This window comes from Anthonomus grandis, chromosome 2 (genome assembly GCF_022605725.1).
Source record: "Anthonomus grandis grandis chromosome 2, icAntGran1.3, whole genome shotgun sequence".
Classification (NCBI taxonomy): Eukaryota; Metazoa; Arthropoda; class Insecta; order Coleoptera; family Curculionidae; genus Anthonomus; species Anthonomus grandis.
This window is the reverse complement of record NC_065547.1, coordinates 37,147,371-37,169,043: the sequence shown is the minus strand read 5'-3', so window position 1 is coordinate 37,169,043 and position 21,673 is coordinate 37,147,371. Positions and strand designations below refer to the sequence as shown.

The following is a 21,673-nucleotide window of genomic DNA, read 5'->3' as shown; positions in this document are numbered from 1 at the left end:
AGGACTTTGATAAAAGCAAGATCTAAAATTGTAAATATGAAATACAGCCAATGGCCTGGTCTCCAGTTAATGAATACTAAACCATTGATTTGGCTTATAAAAACTTCATCAGCTAATTTTTGAATGTGTTGAATCACATATTTACAGTTAAAAAAATCAAACAAGTCAAGAAAACCAAAGAAGTTGGTCACTTCAGGTATTGGAGAATCTTGTCAGCAAAAAAGGAATTATTTCTTGAAAGCTAAGGTCAGAATCACTTCAGTATACTTTAATAAATATTCAAAGATCTTGAAGCGTGTTATCAAGAAAAATGTCAAACGACAGTTTTATAACTAATGCTGAAGATTAGGTAAAGGCTTTCTGACAAGTTGTAAATAATACCAAGAACCAGATAAAGATACTCAATCGTCCACTTTAAATAATTTCTCAAAGTATAAGCCTAAATTCATAACAGTAAATAACGTTAAAAAACATTTTTTTATAAATGCTTATGCCAAATTTGGCTTCTAAAAGTTCAAGGAATTTTATTAACAGAATAACTAATACCTCACTTGAATTTGTGGCGACTGTGGATCCTGCGGATATTATTAAAGCTATAGATAGGCTCAAAAATACAAAATCTGTTGGTGATAATAACTTACCTGTATCCACTAGATTATACAGAGTGTTTCAGAACTATGGGATCAAACTTCTGGGGGTAAAATCTTTAGTCTACGAAGCTCCAGTAGAATCAGAGCTAGACTCAATTGGACGAGTAACAGCAGCATTTGAAATCATTCAAAAGGAGGATCAAATTTTTAGTGTAGGCCGCCGAAATCATGTGCGGCGTTTAAATCGGTGTATTGAGGTTGGAAGAAGACATTTTGAACAATAATTGTTGTGATGGTGTCATATACAAAAGGTAAAAATAAATGCATCAGATCCTATTTAGTAATTATTATTTTTTCTAAATTTTAACGCGTCTTAGGGCCGTAGTGGCGTAGTGACACATTTCCGGACATGGGTTCCTAGACTCAAATGGATTCTACTGTTGCACTGAACAACCTCTAGAAGTTTGATCCCATAGTTCTGAAACACCCTGTATAATTAATATGTGTTTTACATCAGGATGATTGACGAAAAACCGAATTATAGACCTTCATCTCTTCTTCTATTTTACTAACTTAAGTAAAATATTCGAGAAAATACTATATTTTAGACTTGTGTCTTTTCTGGAAGGTGGAGGGGTTTTGTCAGAAGATGGTTTGTTCAAAAGGCTTTAGTAGTCGACATCAAGAGTATCATATAAAGCAATTAGTTATGTCTTAGGTGGTACCTTAAATAACAAAAAAAAATTTAGTGGTCTACGCTTGGTTCTTTCAGAGACCACTAAAGTTTGTTGGACAGATTGAAGCGGTATGGTATCAGAGATAGTGTAAGGGAGATTATTGCTTCTTATTTGGGGGATGGAATTCAGCAGGTTGTGCAATCGGATAATAAACGGAAACTTATAATGTCAGAAAGAATAAAAGTAAAAAAGGGTGTACCGCAGGGCTCCCGTATACTGAGCCCCTTGCTCTATATCCTATAGAACCATCGAACTAGCTAAAATATCAGGTCTACCGACTGTACTATACGCTGATGATGCCGCTCTAATCTTTTCGAAGGGCTCATTAGAAAATCTGTTGAATAATATGAATTCTGTAATGACGGTCTTGAATGACTATTTATAATCAAGTGACCTACTTCTCAATGTTACTAAAACTAAGTTTATCCTCGTGGACAATCAAATGGATCAAGATTTCTTTTTTACTTGCTTTACTCTGAGAATTATCGCTGATGAGTTGGAGCAAATGCTGCTTTGATAGTATATCATGCATTCATATAATTGACAAAAAACAAGGGGCAATGCGTCGGAGGTTGAGCGGATATTATGTGTTTTACAGAAGAGATGTCTGCATGTGTTTGGCATGCGTCGGGCAAACTGCAGGTAAGTTTTTATCTGACATGATATTTAAACCCTTACCTGCTCGTATAATCTTCAAACTGTTATGTTTGTCTTTACAAATTGGTATTTGTTTGCGGATTGTCCGAGGGGTCTGTCTGCAGTAATACTGCAGGCATAAATCAGATTTTTTTAATGATACAGTCAATTTTTCATATATTTGAAAAAATGTCAGATATTCCATTCTAAAAACATTTGATAGCATTTCGGAAAGAATGAGTATGTCAAAGACTCCCTTTTAAATTAAAAATTTTAACTTTTTTATTAAAAAAGGTTTTTATGATCTTGGTGAATTTTTTGAGCAAATAAAGCAGATATAATATTGTTACATTAATAAGTATAAGAATTTTTGGATTTGTTATGTATAATATAATTAGCGTAAGCACGTATTACATTTTACTTAAAGTAAGGTTTAGGTTGACGTGTTCCATAGCTTTAAGCTTTTTTTGTTACTTTTTTATTATAGGAATCAATAAAAAATTATTATCTGTCTCGAATATCTACTATTCAATCCATATTCAAGAGTTGTAGCTTTCTATGAATCTAGTCAATTAATACAATTAATTGTGTTCGTTATTTTCGAGTATTGGCTCTGAGACATACTTGTAATATTGTATCTTATTGGTTAGCGAAAGATTTATTATTCCTGCAAGCTCCTGGTGAAACATTCTTGCTTTTAGGTCATCTCGCTTTTTATATTCTGTTGGTGCTCCATTGTGGATCGTATTTACATCTGTAATACTCTTTTTTATTAGTTGATCACAGTTCTTTGTTGGAATAACTTGATCTTGTATAGTAACTAATGACCCTTCAGTTTGAAGAAAAAGCTGACCCGAGGTCAACCAGTAATTGAAGGCTACTGTATCGACGTGTTGCTGTTGAATCTCGTTGACGTAATTTCCATGTAATGATTTACCAATCCACTTTTAAAAGCTGATTCCTACACTTTACCTATTATTTATTGCGTTATTTTAGGCTATTATGCATATGTACTGTTATTAATAATATTTTGTCTTTACACTGGTTGTACGACACATACGCTGAGTTGCATGGGTATCGGTTTTAAAAAATCGCAGTACACTCCGATTACCAGAAAAGTATATTTGTTCACGATAAATAGTGGTTAATTATGGTTCAATCTTTAGAAGCATATTATTTGTGTAATTTTGTGTTTTTGATCTGTTATGATTTGTATCTGAAGTTCCGGAGGTTTCAGCGATATTTAATCATCGCCACATAGGGATCGATAATTTTCGGATGTTTCAGTTTTTCAAAAAAAGAACGATGTTGCTGGTATTTTTTTAAGCCTTTTTTAGACTACTTTTATTTACCAATTTATAAAAATATCAAAACATTTAATCAATTATCATAAAAATCGTTATTTATTATTGAAATTGCATATTTGAATTTACATTTTGAAACTCATGAAATATATTCACGATTAGAAAATCGCTTTCAGTTTTATTTTCCCTGGAGTAAATCGGTTTTTCAAAAAATTTAAACGGTATTTCGGGCACCTTAAAATTACTTGAATGTCCTAAGTTGTATGCTATAATTGACTATAAAGATAGTCAAATAGAACACCAAGGCAATACGCCTAATATGCGTATTTAGCATAAACGCAGCGTATTACGCTAAATACGTATTGATTTTCTATTTGATTATTCTGATTGAAATGACTTACTCTTGTGTTTAATAATTAAATAAAGTTTAATGTTTATCGTTATAATAAGGATAATTGGAACTGAAAAAAGATTACTCGGTTGTATGCTATAATTGACTATAAGGATAGTCAAATAGAACACTAAGGCAATACGCGTAATATGCGTATTTAGCATAATACGCCGCGTATTACGCTAAATACGTATTGATTTTCTATTTGACTTTTCTGATTGAAATGACTTACTCTTGTGTTTAATAATTAAATAAAGTTTAATGTTTATCGTTATAATAAGGATAATTGGATCTGAAAAAAGATTACTCGGTTGTATGCTATAATTGACTATAAGGATAGTCAAATAGAACACCAAGGCAATACGCGTAATATGCGTATTTAGCATAATACGCAGCGTATTACCGTTGATTGAATATTTGGGAAGATACGCAACCTTATGGGCTAAAGCGTGACCGCAAATATGCGTGAAAAATAGATGGCGATTCTCTCCAGTATGCGCGAAAATAATTTCGTCCGTCGCTTCTCATTAGTAATCGGCCGATCATCCGAGTCGTGTGGGAGAGTTTTTGCACAGGTTCGTGTTTGCCGTATTGCAATTTGGTAGTTGTTAAAAATTTTTCTTGGATATCATAATCACAAATAGATAGATATATGTAAATGTGTTTAGTTTGTGAGACGATGGCTCCTTTAGGCAAAATTAATCAGTGTGCGTATATTAATTAAGACTTTGATTTATAACAACCTAATATGGGAATCTCAAAATCTTATTAGAAAATCTTTAAAAAAATCTAATTATAAACCTCACAGAAAATTATCTATTTTATCTACAAAAATCAATCCGAACTCTTAAAAATACTGTCTCTTCATGTCTATGAGAGTCATTTTCTCTTTTTCTTTTTTTTACTTTAAGAAAATTTTAAATCAATATATTATGTTTATGGTCTTTAGTGTTTTAAGTATTTTCAATAATTGTTTTCATGATGAAATTCATTCATGAAAAAGATAAAAATAAAGCCTAAAAAGCCTTTAAAGTTATTGAGAAACTGGTTATAGTACGAATGGTAGCTTTCCTAATAAAAAAAATAACATATTAAATGAATGTCGAGTAATGTTTTCATTCCTGGAGAGATTATATTTGAGCTTGAAGAAGGTCACTTTGCTGCAGCGGTATTCTGCGACTTCTCTAAAAACTTTGACTGTGTCAACCATGGAAATTGCTCGATAAGCTTTCTAGATATGGGTTTAGGGGAGTTGCTCTAGAATGGTTAAAATTTTGTTTTGTTAGACAGAAAAAAGTTTGTTTGGCCAAATGGCAGTTTGTCTGAACTTTGTGTAGTAAGCAGGGTTCGTTTCTCGGTCCTATTTTATTTCTATTGTATATAAATGACCTGGCGTTTCTCCAGATAAGAGGATTCTTCACTATTTTTGCAGATGACACCACTATCTTATGGGCAGACAATAATAAAAGCACATTAACAAAAACAATTTCTAAAGATTTATTAATGATTAAACAGTGATTTGATGCTAATTTGTTGTCTTTAAACATAGATAAGACTAAATTGTTAAGTTTTTATGTTCAGAGCAGTTCATGATTCACAAGAAAGAATTGGAAGTGAATAATTTTAACACATTTCTTCGAATTGTTATCGATCATAAACGTAAGTGTTATGGAGATATGTCAGGAGGCAAAAACTGGCTAGACGATGTTATGCTGTTAGAGTGGTTTTAAATGAACTGAGATTGATATCTGCAAAAACGGTCTATTTTTTTTGTTGAAAGTTGGAACTTACTTTCATACAAAAATACCTACAGTATAGAATAACATTTTGGAGTTGCATTAGTAAACGGCTTTTTGACTCGATGTTTGTTTTTAAAAAACGAGCCATTAAATATATGTGTCATAAATCTCCACAGGACATGCAGACCCCTATTTAAAGATACTTTCCTTGTGTTGCTTGTTTATTGTTGAGTCTGCTTGCCTAATATATAAAAAATATAAATTGTATCTTCAAAATAATGGCTCCTTAAAACGTTATAATATCAGAAAAGAATACAATATTCCAATGCCCATCCCGAAAAGTGAACTAAGAATTCTCTTATTTACTTGAGCATAAAAATTTTTAATCATTTTCCAAATGTCATAAAAGTCTCTAGAAGTTCTCCTCGCTTTAAAAAGTTCTTAACGAAACTTCTTAAAAGCAGGTATTTTTATAGCATTAGAATTTTTTTAAGATAGTTAGGAACAGGCCAATCGTATATAATTAGTTTTTAGTAAAGATGTAAAGGTTAGAATTTGTGATGTTACTCTAAAAAATGTTTAAGTCGTCTTGCTTTGAAATTGAAAATACATTTTGTGTTTATACTAGTATGTTGAACCCACTATTGTGTATTGTTTTTAAATTATGTGTTAGTAATATGTCGATTAATGTGCCTATTTTATATCATAGAAGTACCATGTCAACAAGTAGGTACCATGTATTTATGAATAAAGTATGTTTTGAATTTTTTGAAATTCGAAATTGTATTTAAAAGAGAGAGAGGTATATAATATTTAATAGGGATGATTCCAACTACTCACTAGAAATTACCTCGTTGAAAAAGTAATTCTTGTTGTAAAAGGGTTATTCAAAACTGCAAGTGGCCAACATGGAGTCGACAAGAAGAAAAAAAGTTGATTATGACTCTCTAAAGAAGGATTTAAGAGTTATTAAACGTCGTATTTAAAAGTTAAAGATGTTAACTTGTAAATGAGAGAAAGCGTTTACAACAATGTTTAAATGATTTTATTTTATATTTTCAAATAACGCCAGAAAAAAATAAAAAAACCATTTTGCCAAATTTCACCTTTTTCCTGAATATTAGGAAGTATTTGGCATTTTTCCAATTTTTAGATTGCATTTATTCAATCATTGCATTTATATTGCGCAACTTTCGCCTAATTAAACCATTTATTGCTCATCCTTATTTTGGACATCCTGTATAACCGCGATGAGACCCTTCATACTGTTAAACAAAATATTTGTTTTTTTTTCTTATTAACTTTTTCTAGTTTTAAGAATTAGTAATTAAGTGTTTCCCTGTATTGCAAATTAAAGTGTGGCCTATTTTCGATATTTTATAGTGTTGTTACACCCTTATTCAAAACATTTCAACCCTTATTCAAACATTCATACATTACTTAACCACCACATTTATCTATAACTATCTTTATAGTTATTTATGCGAGATCACAGCGCATTTAAATAACGGCAATAACAAAATAAATAAAAGCGCTGTTATCATCATCGCCCTTGTCTTAAAAAAATAACAAAACGGCCGGGCGGCCAAAGATTCCCGCGTCGTTAAACTGCAAATGGTCAATATAGCGCCGACAAGGAAAAACAAAGTTGATGATGGCTCTTTAAAGACAGAACGTCGTATTTTAAATTTTAAAGGTGTCATCGTATAGGCGAGAAAAAGTGGTCACAATAATTTATTCATTTAATAAATACTTTTGTCATATATTTTGAAATAACGCCAGAAAAAAATAAAATGATTTTGCCAAATTTCAGTTTTTTGCAAAATTTAGGAAGTATTTAGATTTTATTATAAAAGGACACTATATTGCTCAACTTTCCTCTAATTATTCCACCTCTATTGACGTCCTGTATAACCGTGATGCGGGGTCTTTAAACAAAATGTTTTTTTTTGTTACTAGGTATCTTTTTATAGTTTTAAGTATAGTTGTAACAACTGGTAATTGAGAATTTTCCTGTGTCGCTTAAAACTTAAAATGTGGCCTATTTTCAATTTCTATTAACATCCTCACTCACAACCCCTTACTTTACAGATGTCACTACGCTGCACATTTTTCAGATATGGAATCACATGACAAAATGGGTTACTTTTTACAAAAAATTATTGATCAAGAAGTTATATTATCATCGGTATTAAGTCTTATGAATTATTTCAATTATTCTTTATAATATTTACGTGAAACCTACTTATATCTTTGTTAAATTTGTTCCACATATTTTTTGTATATTAGTTTTTAGTTAATTAAGTGCAACGGGCTTTTTATTTAAAAACTTGACCCTCTTGAACACAAAATGAAGGAAACAATGTTTGTTGGAATTATAACTTGTATTAAACTTTGTTGGTAATTTTGTAAAAATAGCTTTTTATATATATTTTTGTATTAATTTTTGTCTCAAAAACATATTTTGGTAAGTAATTATTTGATTATAAAATTTAACTTTTAAGAAATTTCAATATGCCTCCACCCTTAAGTATATCACTTATCACTTGACCACCACATAAATGACACCGTGTTGTATGTTTTAAAAAAATAATAAAAACATAATTGGCAGCATCATCCCATATCTTAAAAAAATATCCAACACGGCCGCGTAACCGGAGATTCCAGCGTCGTTAAAAACCTGACTCAAAGAAGCCAAAAGCCAAGTCCACACAGCTAAAATAAATCGTTCCTAGATATGACGCTTCGCGGCAGCACCACACGGTGCACGAAACTGAACGGCAATCCGATAGTCGACCGGGTACACTTTTTAACACAGGATTGCGTATCTTCCCAAATATTCAATCAACGGTATTACGCTAAATACGTATTGATTTTCTATTTGACTTTTCTGATTGAAATGACTTACTCTTGTGTTTAATAATTAAATAAAGTTTAATGTTTATCGTTATAATAAGGATAATTGGAACTGAAAAAAGATTACTCGGTTCCTATTTTTATTAAAATGTTAAGGGTTGATATTATAAGAAGATAAACTTAAAAATAAAGGAATAAAAAATCAAAAATGTTTTGTTTGGAATTTTCATGAAATAGCATAAAAATCTGCGGTGGATAATATTCGCTTTACAAAGATGATTTTAAATAAAAGAGAGATTCCAAATAATCCCACAAGTCACACAAATTATTGCTAAAAAAAATCAGTTTTATAGTGGAGAAGTGAAAGCTCCTAAAAATCCGCATTCATATTATAGGTAATTCATTTATTATCTTGATAATAATCTATGTAATATTAATAAAAACAGCTAGTCGGGAATGTAAAATTAACTCTCCGGCATATATTAAAATAAATTTAAATTTTGAAAGTGAACCTTACATGTGACAATTTTAATTATATATCTGTTCTACTTAAACCAACTAAAGGTCAATGGTGCTTCGCATTTTTTTAATATTAACTACAATCTATAAGGTTATTAGATTATTTTAAATTTTAAAAATAGTAAATAAAAATCATTGAAAGTTTAAAAATAAAAATTGGCGTTTCGCCTTGATCCAAGTAGAAAGATCAATGATAAGGGAATACTTCGATAAAAAAATTAAACAACAAAAATATTCCAAAATTTTATTATCTGACAATAAATAGTTCGACTTTTAACTTTTAATCAATTTTAGTGTTATTACTCTTAGCTTTCAAATATTGTATGTTAGCAATTTTAGAGTGGAGAAAATCGGTCTCATTTTATTGCCTGTCTCTGAGTTTTTCGCAAACACTATGTTTTAGAATAATTGGATAGGGAACGTTGTAATTTTAATTTTTTACATGAAGATACAGGCTTTTCATATTGAATTAAAGCGGCTTTTTGTTGTAAAATTATCATTTGGTTTTTTATAAAGACTATGCTCAATTAAATCGTCAACACATCTGGTTTGTCTAATAAACTGCTGAACAATCGAACTGGATATTTTATAAATTACCGAAATTTGCCTAAAAAAATAAAATTCATCAAGTTGCGTTTTATGCTATAAGTAAATCCTGTTAATAGCAAATATTTTTTGTCGTTTTTCCCTTTTTTCATACATTCTTATCTTTTTTAAAGGAATCGGTTTTAAAATCCTAACAATTTAGTCACATAAAAGTGCTTGTAGAGACTTTATTATTCTCATTGTTACCAATAAATCTCTTTACTTTCTTAAAAATAATGGTTCTACGATGGTTAGAAACTGTGCAACTCGAGCAATTAGTACGTTGGCTACAGGTGGGCCTAACTCAAGAAGAAGTTGCTAACCGGCTAAATGTGTCCCAAAGTGTCGTGAGTCGTGCATGGAATCGATATGTAGAGACTGGGTCTGCAGCTTACAGGCATGGTTGGGGCCGAGAACGTGCTACAACTCATGCTCAAGACCGCTATATAACAGTAACCGCAAGAAGAAACCGAACATTTACAGCTTCGAGAATTAACAGCTACTTAAGGCATGCTACTGGGAGGGTAATTTCTAATCAGACTGTTAGAAGAAGATTACATGCCTCCAATTTAAGAGCCAGATGACGTGCCACACATCCACGGTTGACGGGGGAACATTGTGCATGCAGAAATCGGTGGGCAATAGAACACAGTAATTGGAATTTTCAAAACTGGAGGTCGTGTATGTTTACAGATGAGTCCAGATTTCGGCTACATATGTGTGATGGTCGAATTTTGGTGTGGAGGGAAAGGGGACAGTGATACCATGAAAATTTGATGGCGCCCACTACCCTTTTTGGTGGCGGTTCAGTTTGCGTTTGGGGAGGCATATGTTTCGATGGCCGCACCGATTTAGTGGTATTAAGAAATGAAACAATGAACGCTATACGATATAAAGACCTTATTATAAAGAACATAATTGTACCCTTTTTTCGTGCAATAGGCGAAGAATTCGTTTTAATCGATGCGCGCCCGCACCGTGCGAGAATTGTCAATGATCGCATTGAATTTCATGGCATTACCAGAATGGACTCGCCACCACATTCACCCGACATGAATTGCATTGAACATGCATGGGCCGAAATGTCTCGAAGATTAAACCAGCTCGAACAGCCACCTCTAACCTTAGAACAACTAGCCAATCAATTACCGAAAATATGGCAAAACATTTCTCAACACTACATTAACAAATTAATAAGAACTATGCCAAACAGGGTGACAGCACTAAGACGAGCCAGGGGTGGACCTACGAGGTATTAATTTTCATGACAAGACTTTGGGGCACGCTTTACAGGGTGTAATTTTATTTTAATTTTTCCTGTTGTGTGTTAAAAATTTAAATTTTTTAGGAGATATCTGTTTGTTTAATTTTTTATTTTGGGGCTATTGTGAGTGAACTTAATAGAAATTTATTTATTACATTTAATTTTGTTTTATTGTAAATCATTGGCAAACTAAAATTGCAGATTTTTATAATATCCACTTCGATTGTTGAGCAGTGTATAATAAACCCTTATTGTTGCCTTTTTTGGCTTTTAAATAGAGATAATTTTAGTTGTTAACTTGTACGTAACTTGTAATTAACTGTTTCATTCAATGAAACAGTTACTTACAAAATTGTTACAAAGTAAACATATTTTTGTAGATTTTATTTACTAGGTTTAACGTGAATCTTCTTAGACAAAATATGTGGTTTATAGGTGATATTGAAATAATACCATAGAACCAATATCAGATTTTAAATAGTCGGACAAATAAATGACAATAATGAAATTATTGTTAAAAATAACCTTATGATTAAGAAACAACTATTTTACCGAGTTTAAAAATAGGATTTTTATAATAAAATGAAATAATTTTAGAAAGTGTCATAAACTTTAAAATGTAGCAGTATTAATGACCTCTCTATATTATTTTTGAACCAGCTAAAGAAAGCTCAGCCACAATAATTAGTTTTCAATGTAATTTATAAAATAAAAATATTTAAAACTTAGTACAAATTTTTTTTTTTAATTTTGTAATACTTATATGAGGTGTACTATAAAGAACTTTGACACACTAATGAAATATTTTTATTTTAAGCAATTTCCGTAAAACAACGAATTTTGATTTTTATAAAAAAAAATAGCATATATTATATATATATTTCAGTAGTAGTACACTCTTATCATTATTAAAAATATAAAGTGTTTACTTTGGCAGTGATTCAACGAATTAAAAAGATATTTTGGTCTCTTGTCAGTTTAAAAAAGACAAATTATTTATTTTTATAGTGACTTAAAAAACAAAATTATGTTATAAACTCTCATCAGTTTGCAAAAAATACGCAAATCTGAAATTTTTAAAATAGAAGACCATAAATTGGTTTTAAGTTAAATTTATTAATTTTTATATTTAAAACTAGTTATTTGACTTAAATTCGCAATCTCATCACTATTCAATATGACACTAGTGATAAATCTACATTTTTTAAATTTTTTGCTTAAAACAAATTGGAAAATTGTTTCTCGTGAGCCAAATGTAGTACAGATCAATTTTTTTTTTTAATAATTGGACATTTCAACTCATGACGCAGAGATAGTTCTCTAATATATAGTCTAATATGTACACTACAGCAAATTTAAAAACTCCTGTTCTAAATCTAATTCAGGTTTACACACATGGTTGTGGCCCTAAAATTTACTCGTAATTATCAATCCTCAAAACTATATAGACAGCCTGGTTGCTCGAAGTGGTTAATATTTATAAAGTAAATCAAAGTGTAAATCATCGTTTTGCATATCGCACGCTAGGAAACCTCACTAAGCGTAAATGTACTAAACACAAGCTACACAAAGTAAAAAGATTCGTAAAGGCATATTCCAGGGAGATAATTTATATTTACCCGATTTGGTTCTGCCTGGCCCTGAAAACATTAAGCAGCATATTAGAGAAAACTAACTACGGCTATTTTATATCAAGAAGGTTCTGTTCTTCTGTTCATGGGTAATCCAAAATGTTTTGTTGCAAATCCCGAATAACTTCAGAGCCGATTAAAATTAGTCACCAGCTTTAGCCAATCTATAAAAAAGTCTTCTTGACTCTAAAAATGTGCGTTTGTTTATTAGTCTCCTAAATGCAAAACTTTATCTATAGTGTATATGTGTATCTATGTGTGGAATTTTAAAGTTACAACATTTTTCAGGAAGCGGAAAAAACTGCCGTTAATTAGGATATGCATGGATTTGCTTAAAACTTTGTTTCTTGTTAGTACTTCTGATTTAATTTTAGAGTAACTAAGCCTCTTAGCTAAAACTCCTTTTAAAAAGTTAACAGAAATATTTTAAAAATTAGAATGCCGAGTTTTGCACTTATGAACATAAAATACGAACTTTATTTGCAACTCAGAATTGCAAATACTTATAAGTGCATGTTTATCTTTTTTTAAATTTTATTAATGTAATAATATCGAATTATTTTGGGAAGTCTGCTTGAAAGCGATTTGCATTTTTTGAGTATGCTTTTTGAGACACCTACATCAGATTTGTAATTATTTTCTCCTCTTATAAAAACATTGCCATTTTGTTTAATCAGTATAAATCTGTTGGACTTACTAAGCTTAAAGTATCATTGAGCAAGCTTCTTTAAAGATTGACATACTTCCAATTAAACTTTTGTCAGTTCCAGCTTCAAAACTGTTGAGTATTTTTCAATTAATGCTTCGTAGTTTGAGCGATTTACGACGGTAGTTCTTCTCTTAATATTTATCTCGATTAAGCCAAATAACCAATGGCAGAATGTCTAACTATTAGGAAAACAATTTTTAAGGTGGTTCTAAATTTTGGAGCCTTATGACCTAACCAGAACGCCAACATACCAATTACAGTACAATTTTTGTTTTGCTCTCCACAGCCATCTGCAAAATGGAAAAATGATTGTTGATTCTTACCTTTTGTACATGATACCATAACAACAATTGTTTAAAATCAACGCTTATCAATGTCAATTCTCAATGTCATGTTTAAAAATTTTATGGCTTACAATTTTTAAACATTTTTTGCTAATGGAAAACTTTACCAATCAAGAATTGGAGGATATGCATTTGGCATACGGAGCAACAAACTGAAATGCACGAGCAGCATCGCCGTTGTATCATGAACGTTATCCCGAACGACAGCATCCTGGATACCAAAAGCTTATTGCGGTTCATCGGCGGCTCGCTGAGACAGGCATGTTTAAGACCAAGATGCATGATACTGGTGTTGCTCGAACCGTAAGAACGGTCGAATTTGAAAAAGAGGTGCTTCAGCGAGCTGCCGATGAACCATCAAATAGCTCACGTGACGTCGCTAAGAATATGAATACGAGTAACGCTTCTGTCAGGCGGGTACTACACGAGCAACAACTCCATCCTTACCACTTCCAGAAAGTTCAAGGCATGACTGCAGCCGATTATCATCATAGAGTTCAATTTTGTCGATGGCTTCTGGATCACACCATTGCACAACCAAATTTTTTACGATATGTTTTGTGGACCGATGAAGCCTCTCTTTCACAAGAGACGGTATTTTTAATTGTAGGAATAGCCATGTTTGGGACGAAGAAAATCCTTATGCAATTTTTCCAAGAAAACATCAGAATCGTTGGTCTGTCAACGTATGGGCAGGCATTGTTGATGATTATTTAATTGGGCCATACCTTCTACCGGAACGGTTAACAGGACCTATTTATCTGCGTTTCCTGGAGGAAGTTCTCCCAGAACTCCTTGAAAATGTTCCACTAAACGTTAGACAGCAAATGCGGTTTTAGCATGATGGAGCGCCGGCTCACTTTGCTGTACAAGTACGCAAGTATTTGGCTCAGCGGTTTGGGCACCGTTGGATTGCCAGAGGTGGAGCAGTTTCTTGGCCTCCTAGGTCACCCGATTTAACGTCGCTCGATTTTTTCTTGTGGGGACATGTAAAGCCTTTAGTCTAGGAAACTTCAGTAGAATCAGAGCTAGACTTACTTGGACGAATAACAGCAGCATTTGAAATCATTCAAAACGAGGATCAAATTTTTAGTATAGTTCGCCGAAATCGTATGCGACGTTTAAATCGGTGTATTGAGGTTGGAGGAAGACTTTTTGAACAATTGTTGTGATGGCATCATATACAAAAGGTAAAAATAAATGCATCAGATCCTATTTAGGTAATTAATATTTTTTCTAAATTTAAACGCGTCTTAGGGCCGTAGTGGCGCAGTGACACATTTTCAGACATGGGTTCCTATACTCAAATAGATTCTACTGTTGCACTCAACAACCCCTAGAAGTTTGATCCCATAGTTCTGAAACATCCTGTACTTTATTAATGAACTATACACTGCTGCATCTATAACATTCGAAATTTTTTAGTACTCAGTATCCAACCAACTAAACATAAGATGAAACAGTATCAGGTGATAATGTTGTCTTTGAAATACCACAAATGACTGAGAAATTGTACATATTAAATTGCGCAGAGAAATAAGCACTCTGGTTAGGAAACTTCAATAAAGGTTCTTTTGGCAGTCAAACGAAAAGTATTCGACACCTTTAAGACTGGACTTAGGAGAATCATAAAAGGCTTTCATTTTAAGTTTATGTACACGGTGTTCTCTCATTATTTCTACCTTTTTACCATTACTTTTACTATTCAATACAAATACAATATACCAATACAAATGGAACAAAAATCAGTTAAGGTGTTGTCTGAAACTTCAGTTAAAAAATTTGTTTAAATATTTTCCAAAAAAGTTTTACCGTTGATTGAATATTCCCAAATATTCAATCAACGGTTTGACATTAAAATTGGAGTTTCTTGAACAGAACAGTTTATAACTTCACGAAATTTAGATCACAAGGTAAAAAAAAAGTCACATCGTTCTCTTTCTTTGGTAGTGGCTTTGCTTGCATTGAATGTTTTAAATCAATTATTTTATGGAAGCTTTTATGTTTTAATTTTTGTCTCTTATTAAATCACTGCCTAATTACGTGCGAATAAAGAAGCCACGCCATTGGCCGATTACAAATACACAGTTCTGCATTTAACATTCGAGATCAAATAGAGAGTTTTGCATGTAAACTTAGTTTTAAACTAGTTTGAACTCATGCATCGTATTTACTAGAATATAACGTACAGTTTGAAAATATAAAAGACTAACGCAATAACATATGTTTTAAAAATTTCGCCAAATACCAAGTTTTACATTAAGGAGACTTTTATTTCAAAGCTGGAAAAGTTTAAGAAAGCGACAATGTAGTTTTACTAGACCACGAGATTATTCTTCGATATGAAAATATGAATCTAATATTTAGACCGACGGAGGAAAAGTCCTGGTAGAAAAAACTTTATAAATTAATTCATAAAACTTAGATGCGCCCTTGGGCAAAAGTCGCAGCAATTGACACCTGCCAGCAGTCACATACAGCTTTGGAATACTTGAATGGAATTTCATTGAACTGGAAAGAATCAACAGATACATAAAAATAATGATTATACAGTACAGGGGTCATGCTTATACAGTCAAGGAGGAAGAGATCTAAGAAATCTAAAATAAGCACATAATAAAGAAGTAGACAACTTATATACTTACCTTAAAGCTAATCCACACTCAGCCTACAAAGCATTTGTTACAATGGATAACGGACATCCCCCTTTCAATCTCGCTGAAGACAAAGCATCTGCAAAAGCAAAAAAAAATTATTACATAGAATCTTGACAACTATAGAAAAAAAAGCTACATTGACGTTTTGCTGCAGCACTAGATGATAATGAGGTTGATCTTAATTTATCTTTAATGTATCTAACGCGCAATATCTTAACAATAGAAATAAAAGGATTTATCACAGCCATACAAGATCAGGTTGTTTGTACCAGAAACTACTAAAAATACTTACTACTAACTAATTACAGAAATGATCCTATACTACAAATACAATATTCCCGAAGAATGTGTCGAAAACGAAGACTCAAAAATCTACTGGGACAAAACTGTTATAACTGATCGGAAAATAATTCACAATAGACCAGGTATCGTAATGTTCAACAAAGAAGAAAAAACAGCAAATATAGTTGGTATAAAATACCAAGCGATCTCAACTTAAGAAAGAGTCGTAGCTAAAAGATTAACAAATACTTAGATTTAGCAGTTTTCTTTTACTAATGGTCCTAGAATGTAAGAAACGTACACTTACTTACTTATGCGAGGTGTTTATGATTAATTTAAGAAGAGTTTTCCATTCTCAGCATTAGGATTCTCAGCTTTTTAGGTAAGACGACTTGTTGTGAAAACCACAACACGGTCAAAGTCACAATTAAATATTTGCCACAAATACGCTATATACTAATAAGTATGAAGCGTGCTTAACGATTGCGTAAGCCGCTTCGAACGCGAAGAAAGTCTATAGTAAAGTCCAGTGCAACGATATATTAGAATGGTCACCTGTCAAAACACCAGCATTCCACCTGCCAAACAATGTCATCCACCTTCTATTTACATTGTTTGAGAAGTAAAATGCCGGTGTTTTGACGGGTGACCATTCTAATATATCGTTGCACTGGACTTTATCTCCTCATCTCTCACACTGTCGATGCGCTCGATCTCTGTATAAGAAATATTTCCTGGAATTTCTAAAAATAGTAAAAAGTTTAAATATTGGGTTTTTTACTAGCAGGTTTTCTCTGTACTCCAAGTTTTAGTTAGGTGAAAGTCATTTTAATATTAGAAGTTTTTTGTACCCTTAAATATAAGTGTTGGGTAAATAAATGTGAAGAATTATGCATTTGAGTAGTGCTGTGTAAGAACAGATTTTTTTTACAATATTAAAGGAAAGAAGTAACCCTTGAGGGTGTTTTAATGCAACTTTTGCCTTTCCTGGAATAAAATTCAACCTATGGTTGTGGTCCTTCGAAATCAAAAGTAGAATCAGTTACGTGGTTTTACGTTAGGTAACATAAAGTGCTGCAGTCTTATTAGATATTGGGGATTCAGGAAAACAAATAATAAATAAATTTAATTAGAAAAAAAGTATCAGATTTAATAAGTCTATGTGATGTAATAATCTATTTTAATTTTTATTTCTTTAAATGCTTAAAACACAAAATTTCTAATATGTATTTTAAATTTAATTTTGCTAAAATTTTTAATTTTTGTGTGAAGAATTTGGTTTATATAAAACTAACATATGACTTCAACAAAGACTTTCATGTTCAATAAAAATAAGTGCTTTATATTTGATTTTTATTAACATGTTATACAATGAAAATTTTGATTATTTATATTTAATTTTAGTTTTAAATTTGATTGAATCAATATATAAATGAATAAAAACATCCGTCCGTCCTTGATTGATAAAATTATTACCGACAAGCAGAATTCGAAAAACTCAATGCGATCAATCATGATCTTAATCATCGCTAGTATATTTGGTAATTTATGCTAAATATATAAATTAAAAAATAGTTATTCATGACAAGAGTAAAATCTACATATTTTTTTTGTTTGAAACCGAAATTAAAGTAAAATTTACATTTTTAGCTAGTTAAATTATGCATGGTCTAGGGGAAAAAGGTATTAAAAGCCAATTAAATAAAACCTATTGATACTAAGCACATCTGAATTCATTTTGAAAACACTACTGAATATTTTTTTATCAAAAATAAAAAAATTAATCATAAAATATAAAAAATTTGGATATTAAAAAGGTGATAAAAATAAAAAGTACTTGTTAATAGAGTGTACTTACTATAACATACTCCTAATTGAATTGTCAATGTCGTTTCACTCAATCAAGCCGTTGCTCTTTCATACATTGCAGCAACTATTTTCTTGCTTGAAACACTATTTCTTCATTTAACATGCCTTTTCAACATCAACCCCATCACGTCATTTAGACGTCTGTAATTTCTTTTTTCTTTCCTTCCCATTTTTTAATGTTAAGATCTCTAGTATCTACTAAATAGAACATGTGGTATCCAGGAACCAAGTCCTAATAATAAGATAATTATTGAAATATCAACATATATTACAGTAAATTCGGTAATGTAACAAATAACAGTATCAAACTCACTAACTGGTGCAATATAAAACTAATAGTAGGTAATACATTAAATACTTAAACAACTAATAATCTAATTCAGTAACATCATTAAACCAGTTGCACGTTCTCTTGGAGTTATCTTGGAGTTATCCTTGGCCAAATTGGCTATAAGTGTTATAATAAAATACACATGCAGATTGCTGAAGAGATCATCAAATCTTAAAAGCAATAACTGCTGACTGAAGCTCCTCTCATTTTCGTTAAACTGATTCGAGGGTGTGAATATGCAGTGCATAATGAGGAAACCATAATAGAGAAGCATACAGTGGGCGTTATTTTACTAGGAAGTTAAACAAAATAGTCTGGCTGGATCTTTAATAAGATCTTATGATGGTATCTGAGTATTAAAGGTAGGCCTTTCATCAACACAGAACCCCATGGCACAAACAGAGTTACAATTTGGACGTGTGAAATCATTTCTTATATAACCGAAATCAATCTCATCTTTGAGCAAGAAAATTGACATCTTCTTACATTTTTGAAGATTAAGTGGGACTCTCTTAAGTTCACACCTTTTATAAACCCTGTCAAGATGCAAACAGTAATAACGACTCTTAATAAGACAAAAAACCTTCATGTATCTGCTAACAATACAAACTCATTGCTGATACTCATGGAAATATCATTGATAAAAGCAAAAACAAAAATGGAGGAAGGTTGCTTCCCTGGGGTCCACTACTTGAGGCAATGTAGTTAGGTAATCTAAATTCATTGAATTCCACAAACTGCTGTCTATGTAATAAGTGACAAATTAGAACCTCTACTAGATGTTCATTTTATAACGTTTTTTGGAAAGAATTCCATGGTTAAATATTTCGAATGGCGTAGCAAAATCTATGTACATTAAGTTGGTATTTACAATTTATAGTCTCAAATGCGTTTCGCAGAAATGAAGTTAAATTAGTGCCTATTGATCTACACTGAAAAAGCCATGCTAATTAGGTAAAATATGATGTTTACTTTAATGAAACAGGTTGCTATAAATGTAGGACTCAAGGACTGTAGATATGTTGAACAAATTCGAGATTGGGCTATATTTCTGTCTCCTCACTTAAACACAGGACAAATTTTTGCTTTTTTCCAGACGTTGGGAAAAGTGCTTATGCGTAGTGATAAATTGAAAAGTACACAGAGGTTCAGCGAAAGCAGAAACACGATCACATAGGAGGAAAGAAGAAACGCTGTCAAACCCTGCAGACTCTTTGTTTTTTATTCACCTGATTTAATTCATAGATACGAATATTTTGCGACGAAATTAGCAAGTGAAATGGAGCTGTTGAAAACCCTAGGAAAGAAATTTGCAGAAGCAATTCACGATTTACAGCGGAGACAGGCTACATAAATATAGGATGTTGTGAGTCCTCAAAGGGCTTTATAAGCATATATTAGTGTATATGATTATTTAGTAAAAAAAGAAGTTAAAGGCAGATTTATTAAACAAATAATATTTTTATTTAGGTAAGGGCTTAAACAGTATTTAGTATTCCTGTTCGAAAATACCTGAATAACTGTAATTCTAGAGAAAGAAAATTGTATGTTAGTAAGTTATATAAATATTATAATTAATTTGTTTGGTGGAACAATAAATAAATAAAAGAAAAATACTCGATAGGAAAATACTGATAGGATAAGTCAGGAGATTGCGCAGGCCATAACAATACTGTAATATTGTGCTGGTCCAAAAAGTTTCAAGCAACATGCGGACGTAAATTATCCTGCATAAATATAAAATTTTCTGTAGCGCGTGGATGAGCAACTTGTTCTGGAATTTACTGCTGATATTCATTTGCTATTAAAAACTCTTCGATGGGAACCAGATTAGTCCAAAGAAGCATGTAAATTAAACAGAATCTATGCTGATTTCTTATTCTTTGAGCAGTGATACTAATGCCAGGAGCATTTTAAAGCTCACTTCTTAATTGATTGGCAATCATATTGAGGTTTTACTAATGATCCTAAAGGTTGTGTAATACCTGAAGGCGAATAAACCTATCGTGTATATAGATTCTGTTGTTCTTGTTGGACCAGTATGTCTTTCGCATCACCTCCATATTATAAAAGATTCTATAAAAGATAGATCCTTTATCCCAGTTAAGAATTGATTTTCTTTGATTTTCAGTCAAACTCAAATTTTCAGTTCTTCCATATTTCATATCAGCCACATGACCTTTAAATCTGACATTAATTGTTATTGTTATTTTTCCTGTGTACTTTTTATCACATTCATTACAATTAATCTCATAGGTTCCGAACTTTTCATTGGTCTTCGTTTTATCTTTTGGGTTTCTAAGTTTAAGATTTTAAAAACCCTATCAAAGTCTTTTGTATAGGATCCTATGGTATTCCAGTGAAACTTTACTTATTTTCATCTTCTTGAAATGTGGTAGAATTTTTAAGAATAACTTTAAACTTATATTTTTTTATCAGCTTATTAAGCTGATCTGAAATATATTTCCAGCAAGACGGCGCTCCACCTCACTATGTTCTTCCCGTTCGGTTTTGGCTAGACGACGAGTTTCCAGATAAATGGATAGGGCGAAGGGGCCCTATAGAGTGGCCTGCTAGATCTCCTGATATAACGCCGTTAGAATTTTTGTCTATGGGGTCATTTGAAATCTATTGTGTTTACTCCCCAACCTGAAAGTTTGGATGAACTTCGTCAACGCATCATCGATAGCTGCCATGATATCCCACAACATGTTTTTGAAAATGTCCGTCAGGAATTTGAACATCGCCTATATCATTGTTTGGCCAAAAACGGGCAACTTTTTGAACACTTATTGGAATAAAAACTGATATTTTCATGCTTTTGTTTTCTATCTGAACAAATTAAGATAAACAAAAATTTTTCTAATTTTCTCGAAAACGAATCCGACCGATTTAAAAAAAATCAAAGGTCAAAATAAAAGACTTCGAAAGACCTTTTAAAAAAGCTATTACTCGATACCCCTTGCCATTTAAAATTTTTAAAGGGATGACCCTGGAGGGCAGAGGGTGAAGTAATTTTAGGTTAGAAAGTTGTCCCCCTTGATAATCCTTCTGACATATTTCAGCGTTTTTTTTTTAAACAGTGGTTTTCGATAAATCCGTGGTGGGAAGTTTTCAAATGAACACCCTGTATATATCTGATCTCTAAAACTAGCCATTTTTGCTTTGCAAAAACTTATGCCTTTTGGGCAAAATGAGATTTACTTCTAAAAGATACATTAATAAACTT

The 21,673-nt window shown here is 31.8% G+C and overlaps 1 protein-coding gene across 4 annotated transcripts in view; it reads left to right on the top strand.

Annotated features, from left to right (window-relative positions):
• The window catches only part of LOC126749572 (insulin-like peptide receptor), a 434,160-nt gene that overhangs the window by 49,165 nt on the left and 363,322 nt on the right, over positions 1–21,673 (top strand). Inside the window, exon 1 of one of the 4 annotated variants that reach the window (XM_050459304.1) lies at positions 1,637–1,969. The exons of the other annotated variants lie outside the window; for them this stretch is intronic. Coding sequence (XP_050315261.1) covers positions 1,913–1,969 — 57 coding nt within the window. The 5' untranslated portion in view covers positions 1,637–1,912. Of the gene's footprint in view, positions 1–1,636; positions 1,970–21,673 lie in introns of those variants that run through there. 4 annotated transcript variants of the gene reach the window in all.